The following is a 20,018-nucleotide window of genomic DNA, read 5'->3' as shown; positions in this document are numbered from 1 at the left end:
ACCAGACATGCAGAAGGTATGCCTGTACAGAGCTATCTCAGAACCACATACCTTCAACAGGGACTTGAGCAGGATATTCTGCAGCAGGACATCTCCTGGTCCATTGAAACCCCGCAGATGGTCAAGCGATGGGTAAGGAACTTTGCTCATGATGAACATCATGATTTCTATCTTCTGGTAGTCAGGCAGATGGTTTGCAAATTCTCCGAGTGCATTGATCAAAGCTTCCTGGTACAATTTCTCATCACGCAAGGCCTGAGGTTCATCTGAAGGAGTTTCACGGGTCACAGAAACACGCAGGTGGCTCAGAAGAGAGTTGATGATCTCCAGCACTGATGGACCTAGAGTCAACAAACACCAAGTACTGCATGATCTACTACAGATCTCCATCATCTTGTTATAAATTCAGGGTAGAGTGGGGTTCAACCTGGGCTTACTGGCTTATAAACCCAGTACTCTAGTACTGAACCACCATGATAGTTATATAATATGTTTATATATATATATATATATATATATATATATATATATATATATACAGCGTATTTCTATGCCAGAGACTAGGTTGAAGTATGAGGGATTACTGTTGGAAAAAAAAAAAAAAACACAATACTGTAGGATGTATTTTCTGCGCAAAAAAAGAATCTTCCCACTCTACCAAGGCTGTACAGAAAAATTTGAGGGAGAAAAGAATAAATATTTTTCATGTTAATTTGCTAAATGAATTCCATTGATTAATGCAAATACTTTATGCATAACTTCATCAGAATTTAAAAAATCTAGAGTTACTTACCAACACTTTCTCCTGCAGCAATTGAAATTATCTTGGACAGAACATCTGCTATACTAGTTCGTATCTTAGGGTTTGACTTGGAGTTTTCGTCCAAATGCGACATTAGTGTTTCCACTACAGTGTAGGAATACTGAGCCTGAAATCACAAAAATTATATATAGAGAAACCTCAATACTTTTTGGTATCTCTTTAAGACGGGCTCTGTAATCATAGACAATTAAAAAATGATCAGTCCAAAGGAGAGAAAATTCCGGGCTTATTGTGGTGAAAATACATTACTGAAGCATGTACCTTCTCGGTAAGGGGAAGGAATTTCTTAAAATACCAACTTCTCATCATAACAAAGTGCCCACTCTACTAAGATAGCACATGTTCATAATATCATATAAAGATGGTGGTTTCTATTTCCCCTATATACACTTTACCTCTCTGTAATGGACACGTTCACGAAGATGTTAAGTCTTAAAGCAAAAATCTGCCTCTATCCTTCCTTGAAGAGACATGGAATACCAATAGCCTACTGTAGACTCAACATTTTTGAACTTGCAATAAGTAGAGATTCTAAAAAAAAAATATGTCTTTTCTCCACACAAGTTTCTTTGCAGCATCGAACTTGCATTACGTCTAGGAAATCATAGCTATAAACTGTATGTAATTTTTATATTCTTAATCCTCAATGCAGACTTTCGTGTTCATCAACACTGCATTGCATAAATGAACTTCAGAGAACCACATCTTCTATAAAATGGGCATCTATGTATTAGACAAAACGTAATTCTCAGTGCTTATTCAGCCAAGCGAGCTTTTAATTGTATCTGTGAAGTTCATATGATTAATTTCAGAAGAGGGAAAGAGATGTATTACACAATTATTAACTTATGAAAAAGGGGTACTGTCGAAGTCTGATTAACTTCACCATTCACTGTGTTGAATAAAACAAACTACTCTAAGGGTAGAATGTGGGAGAAGGGGTAGATTTAATCTCTAGGCAGATGTTCTATTTCAAGTGCAAGAAACATTTTGCTTTTATTACATTTGTCATCTGTATATTTAAATATACTATGCCTTTTATTAACTACTTCAGGTAAAATACATATTATAGAAGATATAAATTACTTTTTTTTTTTTTTTTCAAAATATCTGAATTAGATAAAATAAAGAATATAATTAAGAACTGCAGTTTTACACCATAGTGTTCAGAACTGGTGCTATTCCGTATTTGTTTTAATTAAGGTTTATAATATGCTATCCCCCAACAATATCTTCTCTCTTCTTCAGGGAATTGGTGCAGACCACTCAAGCTGAGTTACATTAATAGTTTTGGACAGAACCTATTAATCAGCAGAAATCAAATTTTGAATGAATGAAGGAATGAATTAATAAAATTATACTTTCAATAAACAGTGAATACAGTTTGCATGTTACATTCTAAGGAAGGCAAAATGAATAGATTTATTTTTAAAATAATATTTTTTCAATTCGCTAAATAAAAATCCATAGAAGTTTAGAATGACAGAACTGCAATTAAGTTACTAAACCTAATAGACTTAATGTGTCAATGAAACCATTACCTGCGAAATTTGGAAATATTTGGTGCTTTCTTAATTTGACATATGTCAGTAACAGTATGCTGTCTGAACTACATAAAAGCTCTGCTTCAATATGACAATTATTGTTAAAAGTTTTAAATTCCAAGGCAGCCATGTTATATATTCAATGGATAACATCTGCATAGATTTAAAATCTGCGCCACATTTTTTACTACCAAAATTAGAAAATATCTTAATTATTTCAAATTATGACTAAATTAGTGATAAACTAATTACATTCATGCAACTCAAATGGGAACATTAATTCCTGTGTATAAAATAATAAATAAATAAATAAATAAGTAAATACAATAAATAAATAAATAAAAATAAATAAATAAAATAAAGGTAATTTCTATTATCAGAACATTCTAAGTAGAGATGAGCAGGGACTGGGCTTAGGCTGAGTTAATTTTTGACCTTGCTTTACACTGACAGGATAAGCTGCGTCATCATATCATGCAGGCTTATATTATTCATGACTGTTGCTGTTTCATATTTCTTTTCCAAGCACTGTAAAATATCCACTGTAAGTTAAAAAGTAACATTATTATTGCATGTAAAGTGACCTTTACTATATCTTTGTAAGGTGACGAAAGGGAACTAGAGTGATACTGATGTGGAGGATTAATAAATGGCTATAATGATGAAGAGACATGTTCACTACCATGAGTAACAACTTACTTAAACAAAACTGAGTGCACATATATGTTATTATTCAATTAATAATGTGATTTAGAATTTCTAGCAGAAAACTGCTGTTTCATTTATTCGTTAACTTTGTATTAAAGCAGGGATGCAAAACTGTGCTACAATTGAAGCACACAACATAAGCCGGAACACGTAACTCATCCCTTTCCTGCAATCCTCGCGTCATTGTATGGTAGGGAGAGAAGAGAAGAGAGAAAAATGTGTTTGTCAAACATCATAGAAACGTCATTGAAAGCTCCAGCCTTGTGGGGGAATGCACTCTTTCCCCATGTTTCCACCCCTTTCTTCCCCATTTCTGCAACCTTGTATTAAAGGATTGGTGTAATGTAGTATAAAATAAGTTTTTTTTTCTATATCTTACATTTCATATTTGCATATGAACATGTTTAAAGTGATAATACTATTATTTTCAAAATAATCAGACTAACTGGATAAGATTATTTATAGAAATATGTTATATTATGCAAAAGTAAAGAAATATATTGTGTTATAATGCATTATTTGAAAAAAGAATGGTTAATGTTATACAAGGAAATCTATTGATGAAAGAGGGACAGAGAAAGGAGAGGTATGCCAGCATTCAAGATGGGCTCAGAGTTCAATGCAAGTTCGAACTACGAAGGAATTGTTGCAGACTGCAGGCTGCCCATCTTGGACTCTATCAGGCTCAAGTTCATTACCTCGACTTCGAACTATGAATGGAGAGACCACTAAAACTGCAAGCAAGCTTAGTGGGCTTATTACTACTACAGTACAGGTAGTTGGCTGAAAGCCAGTGGTCTGCCCATGCACATCTCTCGTGTTAAGATACAAATTATCATACATAGAATTATACCACTAATTCCATTACCTGAATGGAAAACATGATGATTCTGAAGGTATGGATTGCAAACTGATTAGGAACCCAAAGTTCATGAAGATCCAAGTGTCTGAAACAGAAAAGTGTCAAGAAGACTGTAATACTGGGAAAAGTCAATGGAAAAATACAGCAAGTAATATAAAGTATACACATTAAAACTCGAATGATATATCAATATTCATTAAACTACGGTATTCACTTAACTTTAACCCTTGCTTTCTCTGTTTTTAATAAATGGCATTTGGCCCACTATGGCTCTCAACCCTTCATTTCTTTACTAATGGTGGTTACTTGACTGTTCATCAATTCATCTAACTATAACATAATTAAAATGTATGCATGAATTATGTAAACTGAGTGAAATGAATTCATACCTATTAAATGCTAGTACACGCATGAGGCTAAAAGAAACGCGCACGCACACACCCACCCCCAGCCCCCCCAATAAGATGAAAACTTTCGTATTCTGGATTATGTATACACATGGCATTATTATCACAAAAGTGAGATACGAGGTTTATTATATAAACTGCCTATGTACACACCTGAGAACCGGCCTCAGCACACAACGGATGTGCCCAAATGATGCTCTTCCCACCAACTCTCTCATACATGTTTCAGCAAGTGATGGAGGGTCAGCTTGCTCCTCTTGTGGAGGCTCTGGGGTGTCTGCCTCCTTCACGTGGTATCTGCACAACATTATTAGCTGAGTATACAATGAGAGCTGAATGGCAGGTACATCTACACAAATATATTTCTTTCTTTTCATAAATACCATCAAATGCACACTCATCAAGATATGGACAATAGTATGAGCAAACATCTTACTTCAAGACCAACCTCATGGTCTAGTGGTCAGAGCTTCTGACTACAGTTCATGAGGTGTCAGGTTTGATTCCCAGTTAGAATAGAGTTTCCTGACATCGTGTAAAATATGGGATTGTCCCGTTTTTCGCTAATGCATCTCATTGTCCCAAGAAAAGTCTTCGGGACAGCATTCTTTAGAGTTCTAAACTGAGAAAAAACGAAAAAGTTACAATGTCTATTCCATATTATAAATTAAAAACATCGCACTTCATCATTGCAGGTGACTGTAGATGGACTATTATGAAACAATATTATTGTAAGTTATTAATTTCTCAAGGAGAGTGATGGCAACACCAAGCGTTTAGATGAAGTCTCGGTGGATCTTTTTAAAAGTACTGAAGGAGAACTCTCAAATTTGAAGAGGGTAGTGGAGTTCATTATGTGTATCCCTGGAGAAAATGCGTGTGTCAAAAGATTATTTTGTCGTATGAATGCTCTATGGACTGATGAGAAAAATAAATTGTCGTAAAAACAGTAAAATCAATGCATGTTGTAAAATCATTCTTCCATGAGGACTGTGTTGCTTTTCATGACATTCTTCAAAATAAAGAATTGTTAAGTGAAATTCATTCTTTAGAGAAGTATTACAAGACAAGGCGGATTGATTTATAAAAATATTGTCACGTGAGTAACTTAGTGTATTTTGTAGCTATTTCTGTAATAACTTAGTAAAAACAATTTGAAAGCAACTTAATAAGAAAGCTTAAACTTAATGCAAATATGCTCCCTAATAATTTTGTTTACTATTTGTTTACTTACCCTTAGTTAGTTAGTAAAGTGTTTGTGTAGTGAACTTTACTACACACACTTTGAAAGACTGGCATATTTGATGGGTGCGCATACTAAACTTACTTAGTGATAACTGATGTGTCCTGTATTTTTTTTTTCAATGTGTCTGAGAACCCTAAGTTAGAACACAGACAGTTTTCCTTAAAGGAAATTATTCCTAATTATAGATTGGAATTTAGGTTAAGTATGGATTTAAGACCTTTCATGGTGCCACATAATCATGATCATCCTATCATATCATCGAGGTAGCACAACTCTGCCTTCTAGGCATGTCAACCTCAGAAGTGGATTATATCTAAGCCAGTGCTAGGAGAGAAGCCCAAGAATATCGAATGATCATGAGGACAAATATCATTCTGAGGAGCAACAGTAATTATAAATCATTATCAGCAATTCCATACTTAGGTAGAGTTATGAAAAAAAAAAATTACAGCACAGGAAAGTTCGCAATGTGGTTATGGAACAATTAACTGTTTAAGACTGATCAGGGAAATACTATGAAAATAATATGAGTAACAACATTATTACTTTATGTATCTCCACTAAGTAACATACTAGTAGTTTACTCTTTATACCCATTCGATATGTATTGTAGAGGCGCACGCGCGCGCACGCACGCACGCACGCACGCACGCACGCACGCACGCACGCACACACACACACACACACACACACACACACACACACACACACACACACACACACACACACACACACACACACAGTGGAAGTAAAATAACCTTGTAGATTTTCAGAGCAAATGGCTCACGTTCTATGTAGCAAAGAAGTGTAACACCATATTGGTGAAAAGTTAATAGTTTTGTCGGAAAAAATGTTTTTTTTTCCCCCCCAAATGTTTAACACCCTCCTATTCAGTAACTATTGCGAGTAGGATCATGATGTTTGTCTGTATCAATAGAAAATTGAATAAAGAATCATTTATCCTTCTGGCATATTTCAACAGCATGGACGGTTTTCATGTAAATTTAATTTAAAAACCACTAATTTCAAGCCACTGAACGATGTAACAAGTTTGCAACATTGTAGCTAGAGAGTGAGGTGGGAGGTAGTTCATCTGGGGAGACAGAATGGAATTCGTTGACCTCTTACATATGTATTACGAGAAGAGGAGTGTGTTAGCAGCGATGTTGTCAGACTGATGGAACTTTCAACTTAATTTTCTAATTAACGGTATATTTAATCACAAAATATAATATATGTTTTCTATTCATTTAAATGTAGCCTATCATCTCTTTCAATCTGCAGGATTATTTCGTTTGTGTGTGTGTTGTGTAAGTAAAAAAGTTCATAAAAACCAAGAAAACAGTACTATATTCATGTGTACCGTACCACTTCATGCATCAAGTGTCACATACCTTGAATTCTGCATGTTGTAAAGAAGTGATGGAACTATCTTATCCATGTGTACAGCTTCCCAAATGTTTTCAACTAAATCGTCACACACTGTCTTCCTTACAACACCCTGCAAATTAATAATAATTATCTAACTCGTCATGTACAGTATTGACTCAATATAGCAGATTTTTAGTGTACATTTCAGTTTTGCATATATATATTTTAAATCTTCTACTCAAATTCTAAACATTATAATGCAAAGATATTTCATTTTTACATTACCATTACTTGTGAACATTTCATTATTACGTACAAAAATGTTTTAAGAATTTTTTTTTTTGCGTCTATTGCATATTTTGTCTTATGTGCATCTGTTTTTATTTTAAACAAAATCTTCATAAAAACACATAACGGATTTTGGAGATGCAGTGATGATATTATAAGATCTATTGCATGGAGTGAATCAGATCTCAGACTTATTAGAACACAGATATAATATCACGAGCATTAGGCTACATAATTTTTTTTTTTTCTTTTGTATACTACTTTCCTCTCACATAGTCAAATATGAAAATATAGAATTTAAGAAGAAACAATTGCAAGAACAGAAAATTTCTTGGCATTTTCATTATTTTGAATAGTGATGTTGTTGTTGTTTTCTAATGCCAGGCGTTTGACAATAAAGTCATTGAATAGTGATGTAGGCTATTGTATATGAATATTAGCAGACACAAAAAGCACAATGATTTAACTGTAAGAAGAATGACATGAATGCTACTTAGTTTTACCAGAAAGAATTCACAAAAATAACGCCCACTGAATAGATATTCTTCCACTGTTTTGATACTGGTAAATGTACAGATAGAGATTAATATAGGCAGTCCATATGCACATATATATATTTTTTTTTGTGGGCTATTTTACGACATTGTATCACAATTTTTCCCTTGAAATTATTTAACATCTTTATAGGTTATTTAGTGTCTGAATGAAAATGAAGGTGATAATGCCAATGAAATAAGTCCGGGATCCAGCATCTAAAGTTACTCAGCATTTGCTCGTATTGGGTTGAGAGAAAAAACCTCAACCAGGTAACTTGCACCAAATGGGATTTGAACCCAGGTCTCTTGGTTTCGCGGTCAGACGTGCTAACCGTTACTCCACAGGTATGGACGTCCATACATCAGGTACCTTACTAAGATAATGATAATGAAAATAAATCTGTATTGCTATGCAACAAATAAACCTCCTGTCTTACTGTATCACTTTAAATTTTGCTGAAAGAATGAAAAGGAATCGGGTCTCGGCATAGCTCAGATGAAAAGAGCACTCAGCTTGTATCTACATGTATAATTATTAATTACTTATAGTCATTGATTACTCAGTGATGACGGCGAGGTCCTCATATATGAGTAATAAAATTAGGTTTCAAAATGAAAAATTCTTGAGAACAGAAGGTATACCATAAATAGAGAGGTTAAACAGAGGAAGTACAGCTCCTTTCATACAAACAAATCCCTAAAATTTGAATAAATTCACATATCTTAAGAAAGCTACGATCTTTTTCACAACTAGCCTATATCAAGCATACTGAAAATGTGCTTTGGAGTTTGAAATTTCTTCATACATTTTATTGGCATAATACTTCTGCACTATGAAAATGTAGAATGTTACACTCAGATTATGAACACCAAGTTAACATTCTTGTTCCACAACTTGCAACTTCATATTTAAATTTAGGAACATAGAAATTTAAAGGACTTCCTTCTCTATGAAGACGACTTAAACCCAAGTTCTGTTTTTATATATATATATATATATATATATATATTTTAATGGCAGGTACTTGTTCATTATTCATCCACATGAAGCCAGTTGTGTAGACCAATTTACCGACAGAATTATTAACCAGGGTGCGCCATAAGAGGGTGTTAATTGATATTTTTTTTTGTGATAAAAAAAAGGCATAGGCCCCTATTTTCTATCTGTAGTTTCAATTGAAACAAATTAAATGAAACATGGAGCTGACCTGCAAACCTTTGATTCCTGCAAGTCTTATCTTGTCGCGAAGATCGGGCTCATTGTGGTTGCTATGACACATGGAAGAAAACTTGGATACAAAGAAGTCGTAGCGACGATGGTAGGATGGAGTGTCTTCTTCGATGTTCGCAAATCTCACAAACTGCAAACAGAAACACAATTGTCGTGCAACATTCTTCAAACTATATAAGTAAATAAATATTTTTCAATAAGCATGTTTAACATTACAGTTTCGGAGTAAACCGCTTGTATGAATCTCTTTCATTACAAACATATTGTACACAGAATTCTAGATTTTACGTATAGTGTCATAAAGTCAACATTTAACGTAAGAATGTTGTAACATTTGTATGTATCCCAAGGTTGTAGTTCATAGTAGATTATTTTTTTTATAGGAGACAGTTGCTACAACTGCCACGCAAGTCACAACCCTCTTGTAGTAGCGCGTGATCTTAACAAGATTGCCCTAGATGAACCTCTCCCTCTGGCAATGTTGCAATCAGTTCGCATCATTCAGTGACTTAAAATTAGTGGTTTTTAAATTAAATTTACACAAAAACAGTCCACACTCTGGAAATACACCAGAGGAATAAATGATTCTTTATTAGATTTTTTATCGATATGGACAAAAATTACGATCCTACTCGCAATAGTTACCGTATAAGAGGGTGTTAAACATTTGGGATAAAAATCTTTTCTGAGAAAACTAAGAACTTTCCACCAATGTGGTATTACACCTTTTTGTTACGTACAACATGAGCTATTCGCTCTGAAATCTACAGGGTTATTTCACTTCCACCTTGTATTCCTTAACTTTGTAAAATGACCACGAACAGAAGACTTGAAGAACACAGGCAAGCTGTGACTTGCAGCAACAAGAAACACGACTGATGACGACATTATCCTTGGAATGTGGCATGTATTGCCTGCCATGATCTTTAATGAATGATTCTGTGAATGCCAGAGTATTGTAACATTCACAATTGCCAAAAATTGTCCGAACACAAAAATCAAATTGTGACAAAATTACTATTATCTATCCACAGCGATTTTTTCCAGAGCTGTCACAGTTCGAAGCTGTGACGGCAAAATGCTGTCACATCCCACCTCTAAGCTGTACACTACATAATAAAATTAGCACGAGTATGTCACTTACTCTTTCTGGAGGTACAGCAATTATTATATACTTACTTACTGGCTTTTAAGGAACCTGGAGGTTCATTGCCGCCCTCACATAAGCCCTCCATTGGTCCCTATCCTGAGCAAGATTAATCCATTCTCTATCATCATATCCCACTTCCCTCAAATCCATTTTAATATTATCTTCCCATCTACGTCTCGGCCTCCCTAAAGGTCTTTTTCCCTCCGGCCTCCCAACTAACACTCTATATGCATTTCTGGATTCGCCCATGTGCTACATGCTCTGCCCATCTCAAACGTCTGGATTTAATGTTCCTAATTATGACAGGTGAAGAATACAATGCGTGCAGTTCCGTGTTGTGTAACATTCTCCATTCTCCTGTCACTTCATCCCTTTTAGCCCCAAATATTTTCCTAAGCACCTTATTCTCAAACACCCTTAACCTGTGTTCCTCTCTCAAAATGAGAGTCCAAGTTTCACAACCATAAAAAAAAAAAAAAAAAAAGCAACCGGTAATATGACTGTTTTATAAATTCTAACTTTCAGATTTTTGGACAGCAGACTGGATGATAAAAGCTTCTCAACTGAATAATAACAGGCATTTCTCATATTTATTCTGCGTTTAATTTCCTCCCGAGTATCATTTATATTTGTTACTGTTGCTCCAAGATATTTGAACTTCTCCACCTTCTTCAAAAGGTAAATTTCCAATTTTTATATTTCCATTTCGTACAATTATTATATAAAAACATTACAATAACAACCCTTGTCAAAATTGCTATTTTTCAAGAGAACGATAAAAATAAATAGAACAACACATGTCAGCTGTTTCCGTACAACTGGTGTTTATCCTTGTGGCTATTGCATCTGACATGTGTCATTTTTGGAGTTTATAAACATTTGAAATAGTAGAAAATATGCCCTTAACTCAATTTAATTAAAAATGACTAGGGCTGTTTTTGTAATAATGTCTTCATATGTATCTTTGTTCTAACAAAGTATTATTATCATTATCTGTTTTATACAACCGCAAAATGTCATGTTTACATACCGACTGTGTAGCCAAGATCTGTAGTTGAGGGTCTGTGGACTCTAGCAGTTTTTGCACCATTTTCAAGAAGCTCTCGACAAACAAGTTGAGTGTCTGTGCATGACAGGCGACCAACAGTTGGTCCATGGCTTCCATAGCAATGACGACAAACCTGATCACATAATTCCATTTCAATCATAATGATTTTGTTGATTAAAAACTATCTGCCTACAACGAACTTACAGACAACTGACACCACACACACGTGCCATTCAACCCAACAGTCCAGTAGCAGCTGTTAATCTTATGTTCTTAAATGTTAGTGAAGAGAGCAGGTTACTTCAGTTTTCAGTGCTTGTCTTCAACTTTTATTGAGAAAGATCAAAACTCTGAATGACATTTATAAAGGTCGTTGAAGAAAGAATTACCTAACCTTAAAATACCTTCTTGCATCCATCATGCCAATCAACTTCAATTAAATTGTTCATTTAGGAATCATGAAGAGAAAAAACTAGTTATCAATTTTTATATTTGATTTTCATCATGCGTGAAAATAATAAAGTATGTGCACCATTCAATAACAAAAGAAACAACAACAACAACAACAACAACAACAACAATAATAATAATAATAATAATAATAATAATAATTCCTTGTTAGCACAAGAGATGATATTAATGGACATATTACTGGCGCTAAATGACAGCTGTGAACAGTATGGGATAAATTTAAACGCAATCTAGATGAAGACCATGATTATCAAAAGAAAAGTAAAGAAGGTAAATGTGCGAATTCGAAGTGAGGCAGCAGAAACAGAGGACAGCTTCAAATACTTCTTGGGGTGTACACGAACTGCAGGCAGGAAGTCAAAAGGAGGACAGCAATGGGAAAGGAAGCTTGTAATACAAAAATGAATGAGCATCTTCTGCAGACTTCTGGAAAATGAACTAAGGAAGAGACTAGTGAAGTCCTTTGTGTGGAGTGTGTTATTGTATAGAGCAGAAACATGGATATTATGACGAAGTGAAGAGAAACGACTAGAAGCTTTTGAAATGCGGATATGGAAAAGAATAGAGCATGTGAAATAGACAGAATAAGAAATTAAGCTGTGCTAGAAGGAGTGAAGAAAAAATAGGTAATGCTGAAATTGATCAGGAATGGAAAAGGGAATTGGTTGGGTCATTGGCTGAGAAGAAGGATGCACTGGAAGAAATGTTGAATGGGAGAAAATTTCGGGACAGAAGAAGATATCAGACGATAGACGACATTAAGATACATGGATCATAAGCAGAGACTAAAAGGAAGGTAGAAGATAATAGGAGAGATTGAAGAATGCTGGGTTTGTAGTGGTAGACCTGACCTTGGGGAGAAAATTATGAATGAATGGATGATGATGATGATGATTATGATGATTAAATAAATTATGGTTTATTTAACGACACTCGCAACTGCAGAGGTTATATCAGCGTTACCGGTGTGCCAGAATTTTGTCTTGCAGGAGTTCTTTTACGTTAGTAAATCTACTGGCATGAGCCTGTCGCATTTAAACACACTTAAATGCCATCGACCAAGGCCAGGATCGAACCCGCAACCTCGAACATAGATGATATAATAATAATAATAATAATAATAATAATAATAATAATAATAATAATAATAATAATAATAATGAGATACATAACATGCAATTGTCTGTTCATTTATTGAATGCTTTAATATATAGTTAACTGACATACTGCCATTACAGCTATAATCTGGAAGCAAAAATTGTAAAGCATGTGCAAAATAATGCAAAGATTTTCTTACTAAATGTCTTCTAACTTACCCATTCCTTCTCCTATAGATGTCTCTGCTTGCTCTTTGAAATAAATATTCACCAATTCTATCCAATTTCTCGGGAGACGACAGTGAATAGAATGTAAGTTTTTCCATATTATTCTTAACCAGTCCATCCTGTTCAAATATAAAATACAACTCACTATTAAAATCATTAAGTTACTCTCTTGAAATCCTCTCCCCTTACCCTAGTCTTGTCATAAATTCGCACAATGTTGTAAGAGGTATAAGTGCCATCCTTTTCACAGTCTTCGGGGAGGGTCTACATACAGGATCAAAAAATGTTTATACAACATAGGGTCAAAACTTTACAGTTTTCCCAGAAAAAAAAATATTTCTTTCCTTATTTTATTTGCTTATATCGTTAGTAAAATTACGAAAACAATTGCATCACTAGGTATATCTAGCAAAAAGTTAATATTAGTTTAAATAAACATTTGTGTGTTCTATTACTTTTCATGAAATTAAATAATAATGCATGCTTAAATTTGTTAATATTCTGGCATGAGAGACGTGGTAACATATTCAGCAGCATTCATGCAGCTGACTACTCTGCACAGATGTATAGATCAGCTGAGTTCAAGCTCCCTGTCTATAGGTCTCCTGCCAAGCAGATGGTAGTTCAGTACAGGGTATTTGATACAATGTCAATCACAGTTCAGGAATATCATGATGTTATTACTAATTTATGGAGAAAGTTCTCGTAATTCAAGTGTGGCAAGAAGGATGTACCGTCAACGTCTTCCGCAAAAAAGGTTACCTAACTGGCGAACATTTGTAGCAGTTTCTCAATGATTATTAGAAACTGGGAGTCACTTACCCTGTTTCGAAAATCACACAACCAGAAATTTCTTTAAAAATGAAACTGCTTTATGAAAGTGTGAGAGATTAAAATTTTGTATTAGGAAAAAAAGTTCGTGTAATTCTATGCAGTAAACCATTATTGTTTATTTTTTAGACGTACAATAAAAAATAGAGCAATTTTGGTAAATAAAATGGAAATTTATTGTAATGTTCTATTAATGAGATTGAAAGTTTGTATTTGCTGCTCGTTTTATGTAAACAACATTGTCTTGGTCTGCTTCTGCATTAGAAGAGAGCATCTGTTTTGTACCGGTATGTCTGTACCCGCTTGAGTATACTTGTAAACTTCCTTCTCCCCATCCAGCAATGTTGCCAAACATCTAATATTGTCAACTTTAATAACTGGTTAAATAATGCAAATGGAAAAAACTGTGAGGACATTTTTTCTTCCTATGACATGAATAGTCATCAGTTGAAATAATGGCACTTATACCTCCTACATTCTGTATGTTTGAATTATTACATTCCATAGCTTATTGTGATTAAATATGAGACAACATTCTATTACAGCAAATACTTTAAAACTGTCCATTGGAGCAAATAGAGTGAAATCTCTGAGCTATTCTGTAGTGATATTGCACATATCCACTACTTTCACGAACAAAAAGCTATTCGATTCACTTCAATAAATAAACTTAACTCAAAATATTTCCAACAAATATCACGATCAACAATATATGGTCATAATTTTATATCACGAAGATTTTTAAATACATAGGGCAGATAGGTGCAACTGTACCTGTGATGCAGTTACAGTAGATCAATCCACAAAGCTGAGGGCTCCTTAGTTTTTATGTTTAAATTAAATTAAGTTTTATTTTTTATGTTTAATTTGATTTATCATTATTTTACAACACTGAATGTGTTTAACTGTTAAAGAGTTAAGGAGATCCAAAAATGACGAATTTTTCAATAAGTTTACACAATGCAATAACTGCATGCCACTAATACCTGCCAATTTCCAGACGAACTTTCATTATAATATAGACACACATTTATTTTATTTGTCATACCAAACGTTTTAGAATATAGTTTATATATGAAACATCTCGATTTTCAATTAACAATACCAAAAATTCTCTGGAAATCGACAGTAAAATTCAACATTCTTCTTCGATGAAGGATCGGTGGAGTGGAGAAAAATTCTCTCCGGCATCGGAACTCGAACTCGAGTTTTCAGTTCTACGTGGTGACCTCTATCCACTAAACCACACCGGATTCCAAATCCGATGCCGGATTGAATTCTCTCAGTTTAAGCTTCACCTCTTAGTTTCTCCTTTAGTGACCAACCCTCACGCACTGTGTCACAGATGTGTGACCGTGGCACAATGTCCAACATACTAATGTGCAGAGGTGCACTCATTACTAGTGACTACGTGGCCAGGATCTGACGGAATGAGCGCCGTCTTAAATTACACATCTGTGACACAGTGAATGAGGGTTGGCCACTAAAGGGAAACAAGGTGGAACTTAAACTGAGAGGATTTAATCTGGCATCGGAATTGGAATCCAGTGTGGTTTAGTGGATAGAGCGTTGGCACGTAGAGCTGAAAACCTGGGTTTGAGTCCCAGTGCCAAAAATAATTTTTCTCCGCTCCACCGATTCTTCATCATACACTATCTACCAAAAAGTAACTGGGCACTGTTTTTGCCCCTTTAGAACGTCGTGGTACCACCTCTTGTTGCTATAACAGCAGCCATCCTGTCAGGCATGTTCTCCACTAGTTTGTGTAGGATATCCACTGGAATGCGTCGCCATTCCTCTTGCAATATGGCTCTCAGTTGGACAATGGAAGTTGGCCGCATTTCCCGAAACCTCAATCGCCGGTCCAATTCGTCTCAAAGGTGCTCAATGTGATTGAGATCAGGACTCTGTGCAGGCCAGGCCAGTCCAGCCGGTGAACATTACTGTCTGCATACCACTGCATAGTAGCCGCCAAAACATGGCATCTAGCACGTAAAATCCTGGGTGCCCAATTACTTTTTGGTAGATAGTGTATTATAACGCAGAATTCCTGCACGGAAATATCACAAGTACTTCGGTACATTGCAATAATATGATATGCGTATAATCACTTAGTAATTTCGCGCTTAAATGTTCAAATGTTAAACTTCACAACAAGGTCACCAGGAGCGCATCAGTTATTTTCTGCTTCTGTTGTAACATGTGCCATGCCGGCAGTGCACTTCTATTATTTTGTTGTTCTGTATTTTTCACGTCTACCATTACATCGAAACAGTGCAGCCAACATGTTAAAAGAGTAACCAACTGTCAAATTATCTCTGTGTGTGATCTGTGTATTTATTATACAGTCTTTCAAAAATGGCTGTGTATCTAAGTTACTAAATATAATTATATTTTGTCTATACACTGAAAACCAGACATTTAAATTCCACAAGAAAATGAACATCATCACAAATTATAATAATTCATTTGACAATTAACAAAGTTGGAATGTTCTTAGGCCTATTCGCAGTCTCATCGATATTTGACGTTCACTTGTGCCGTAAAATTGGGTTAAGATTGTCCATTGCATTGTGTTCTACTTATTCTACATCGTATGGAAGGAGAGTGAAATATTATGCGAGTTACATTCGAGGAAATTTAACAATATTCTTTAACAAACCTGAGGGTTGACAGGAAATATGTTGTCGACTAGTCTCTTGTAACGTGGCCTCAATGCCGAGCAGCACCCACAGCAGCCTGGAAAGTAACGTTATATTCATTATTTTTACTTGTTATTTGAACTTTATTACTTAATCAATAATGTTAATAAAGTTAAGGAGGTACCGCCCATTAAATTTAACTTACTTGTGCACATTTGCAGTTTATTATTTATGACTGACAAAATATTCAAATATGATTATAACTATCTAAAACAGAGCAAGATAAACTAAAATATGTAAATACACTCAATTAAATAACATTTCCGGTATAAAAATGACATATCAACACAACTTTCCCTCATAACACGAAGTCACGCCTTATGTATGGCATACGATCCGTGAGGCTGTGACTTGGCATGATGACCAACATTAGAATATGAATTACAAAAATTGCGTGAATTATACTTTAATTTAACGACATAATATTACAGCATTTAAAATATCGCAAGCAGCTAAAATTATATATTTTGTATCACAATATGGATTACTTACAGCCGGGATCAGTGCATTTCTGAATAACAGAATCCACAACATCAGGTAATTCAGAGTCGAAACAACACTTTGCTAAATGAAATGCCATATTATTAAATGTGTTACTTCGTTTATAATATTATTACTTATAAAAAGAACACATTGTGTGACACTGACATTGACCGAGAGGTCAATAGGTCACATTTCGGGTGACCTAATTCGAAGTAAATTGACTGGAAAACATTAATGTTTCACATTACGATTCTGACCAAGGCGCGACATTATTGCTATACGTCAGCCTCCTCCGACGAATCACATCGCTAATGCTCTTTCTGTTCAAAACACCGGAGCTGTACAGAGCACTGACGGTGTCAGAATGGCTACTCCTTGCTGCTTCCTTGATACCGCCCGCTACACAGCTAGGGCTTCATTCCCCTGATAGAGGCGCCGCGCTACTAGCAACTTCAAAACTATGAGGTCGAGGACGCACTCAAAATACATGCGCTAGCGATTTCTTTTTTCCAGAAAGCATGCCCGAAGCTAAAAATAATGTCAGAGCCCATTAGATCTGCAATGTAAATTCGATCCAGATCCACCGCATAGTCTTGTAGTTTTCATTTTTGTACCGATATCCAAGTAGTAGACAGACAGCTTACGAAAGCTCAGTAGACACTAGACAGACGAAGATCGATCTTACAAGTACAAACATGTGCAAAAACAGTTCACATAGCAAAGAATATTAATATTTTTATGCACATTTTTATCAACTTATAGAATTGTGTGTGATGTTTCGTATCTTTATTAATATATTAACATAATTTTATGTAATGCCGGTATGATATTGTATGTATAGACTATGTAATATTGATACAACTATTACTATAACCACTAGACACCACAGAGGACGATTGGACGGCGACCCCAACTGGACACGGCTGGTGAAATGGTTCCACAGGCACAACGTGTAATCATATTTACTTTGGCCATCGTATTTAATGTCCACTTTTTAAAGTCCATTTCTGTTTTTGTCCGTATCTTTCATGTACAGGTAATGTTGATATTCTTCAATGTCCATTATTCCCAAGCCCATTCATTGTAATTTGTTGTAAAAAATCATGGAAACGCTAATATAAAATCCTAATAAGCGCTGAATTCTTAAAATATTCATTATGAAGTACAAAATAGCGCTAGTGTTCTGGTCTTCCATCCAGGCGGCCCGAGTTCGATTCCATATCAGGTCGAGATCGTATTAGTAGTAGACAAAGCAGACGCAGATGATTTTTCTCGGGGTGCTCCCGTTTCCCTTTATTATTCCACCCCCTCATTTTATCTGTCATAGCCTATGCAATAGTAAAAAGAAACTGGGATAAAGTCTTGGGGGTAGTACGGGTTTCTGATGCTCATACAGAAAGGGCTTGGGGCTCCGGACCCCTGGGGCATATTAGGCTACTCGCGTGCGAACGGGACCTGGCTCTATCAGGTACAGAGGCAGGATGGCTCATCTATCAGCGTCGATTGATCAGGGAGGACTTGGGACTCCGAGGCTCTGGGATTATCAGGCTACTCGTCTGCGAAATAGGACCTATTGTAGCTCTATCAAGGTACGAGACGTGATGGTCCACCTACCTTCGGATTCACGAATACTAGCCAGGCCACCTGACGATCTTAGACAACCATAGCATATATAGGACTACAATGGGCCAAACCGTGCACAAGTGTACAGACCCATCCCGGGTCAGCCCTCGTAAAGCCAAGCCAATTATAATAGCAGTGATATTAGTTCTAATATTATATTATATTCAAAATGACACTGGCTTAATCAAGTTTTCCAATTATCGAAATGATTCTACGAGTATTCCTGTTTAATGTCTCCCGAATCAATGAGGGTTATTATTTCTTGAGTTCGAATCCCGCGTAGGGCATTTATATGCTTATATATGTATATTGGAGAATCATTGTACCTACAGTGAAACGTTTTATACAGAGTGTTCCAGGAGTAACGGTCAATATTCTGAGAGATCAATTTGAACAGAGTTCCTATGAATATGTGGTTTATACCGAACAGTTGTAGAGATAGAACCACAGTCTAGTATATACAGTCACGAAGCTCAATACGTAGTAAACAGGGGCGGCTCGTCCATAAGAGCTGCGAAATGCAGCACTCCCTGCTTTGACAGGAAAATAAAAATAATATTTATTTTAATTTGTATAAGAATTGTTACAGCTTTTATTGGCAAATTTATATTTCATCTGGCCGGGAATATGTACTATTATCTTATGCATAATCTTTTTGCGCGTCGACTGTACTGGAATTGACACTGCATTCAAAATCGTCCTGGGATCTGCGGGTGGGACAGATCATAGAGAGTGTGTCTTGTTGGGTCAGGGGGTAGAGGGGTGAAGGGAAGCGGAGGGAAACTGCCGCTGTTTAAAACCCATATTTCGCTGCAGTGGCTTGCAGAATCAGACAAGGGAAGATCTTTCCTCCCCTCCCACACCGTTATTGTAATGCTACGTCAAATGGATTCTCTATTCCCTTGAAACTCAATGACAAAATGTTTATTTTTTCTTCACATACTTATTGTTGTAGAATCTTATCGAGTTAATATAACGAAATTAATATTCTCTTTTGCCTTATTATCACGTATATATCCAGCCTCCAGCAGAACCTAATATTTGTCTTAACTCAAAATGATTGCACGAATATAATCCTTTTGATATAGCACGTAAAATACGAAAGAGACTTCTTTTCCAGTTTTAGAAAATTGTTGAGGATCAGTATATCTGAGTGTTGCTTTCGTGTGACGTTTTAGTACCGTAACTTAACCAGTGCAAATGTGCAAGCATGAGTGTGTGCGAATTACAGAATATTAATTTTATTTTTCTCAAATTTCCCTTGCGGAGAAAATTTATGCAATGAAGTGAAATTAAAGGGTCGTTCGTTACCCGACTTAAATCTTACTCAAGCTTCATCAAGCCGAAATAGTGCATATATGTAAGGAAG

At 35.5% G+C, this 20,018-nt stretch overlaps 1 protein-coding gene across 3 annotated transcripts in view; it reads right to left on the bottom strand.

Moving 5' to 3' along the window:
- Window positions 1-17,263, bottom strand: part of stmA (Protein EFR3 homolog stmA) — a 42,028-nt gene extending 24,765 nt beyond the window's left edge. For 2 of the 3 annotated variants that reach the window (XM_069820486.1, XM_069820489.1), the window contains exons 1-10: window positions 17,036-17,263; window positions 16,504-16,580; window positions 13,002-13,129; window positions 11,197-11,347; window positions 8,994-9,146; window positions 6,985-7,091; window positions 4,498-4,641; window positions 3,944-4,022; window positions 794-929; window positions 52-341 (exon numbers count right to left, since the gene is read on the bottom strand). In XM_069820486.1, the coding sequence (XP_069676587.1) occupies window positions 52-341; window positions 794-929; window positions 3,944-4,022; window positions 4,498-4,641; window positions 6,985-7,091; window positions 8,994-9,146; window positions 11,197-11,347; window positions 13,002-13,129; window positions 16,504-16,580; window positions 17,036-17,123 (1,353 nt within the window). In that variant the 5' untranslated portion in view covers window positions 17,124-17,263. Of the gene's footprint in view, window positions 1-51; window positions 342-793; window positions 930-3,943; window positions 4,023-4,497; window positions 4,642-6,984; window positions 7,092-8,993; window positions 9,147-11,196; window positions 11,348-13,001; window positions 13,130-16,503; window positions 16,581-16,688; window positions 16,828-17,035 lie in introns of those variants that run through there. The other variant, XM_069820487.1, reaches the window with a different exon arrangement.
- Window positions 17,264-20,018: the final 2,755 nt, after the last annotated feature.

Source organism: Periplaneta americana, chromosome 3, assembly GCF_040183065.1.
Source record: "Periplaneta americana isolate PAMFEO1 chromosome 3, P.americana_PAMFEO1_priV1, whole genome shotgun sequence".
NCBI lineage: Eukaryota > Metazoa > Arthropoda > Insecta > Blattodea > Blattidae > Periplaneta > Periplaneta americana.
Note: the sequence above shows the minus strand (reverse complement) of the source record. Positions and strands in the feature narration are given on the sequence as shown.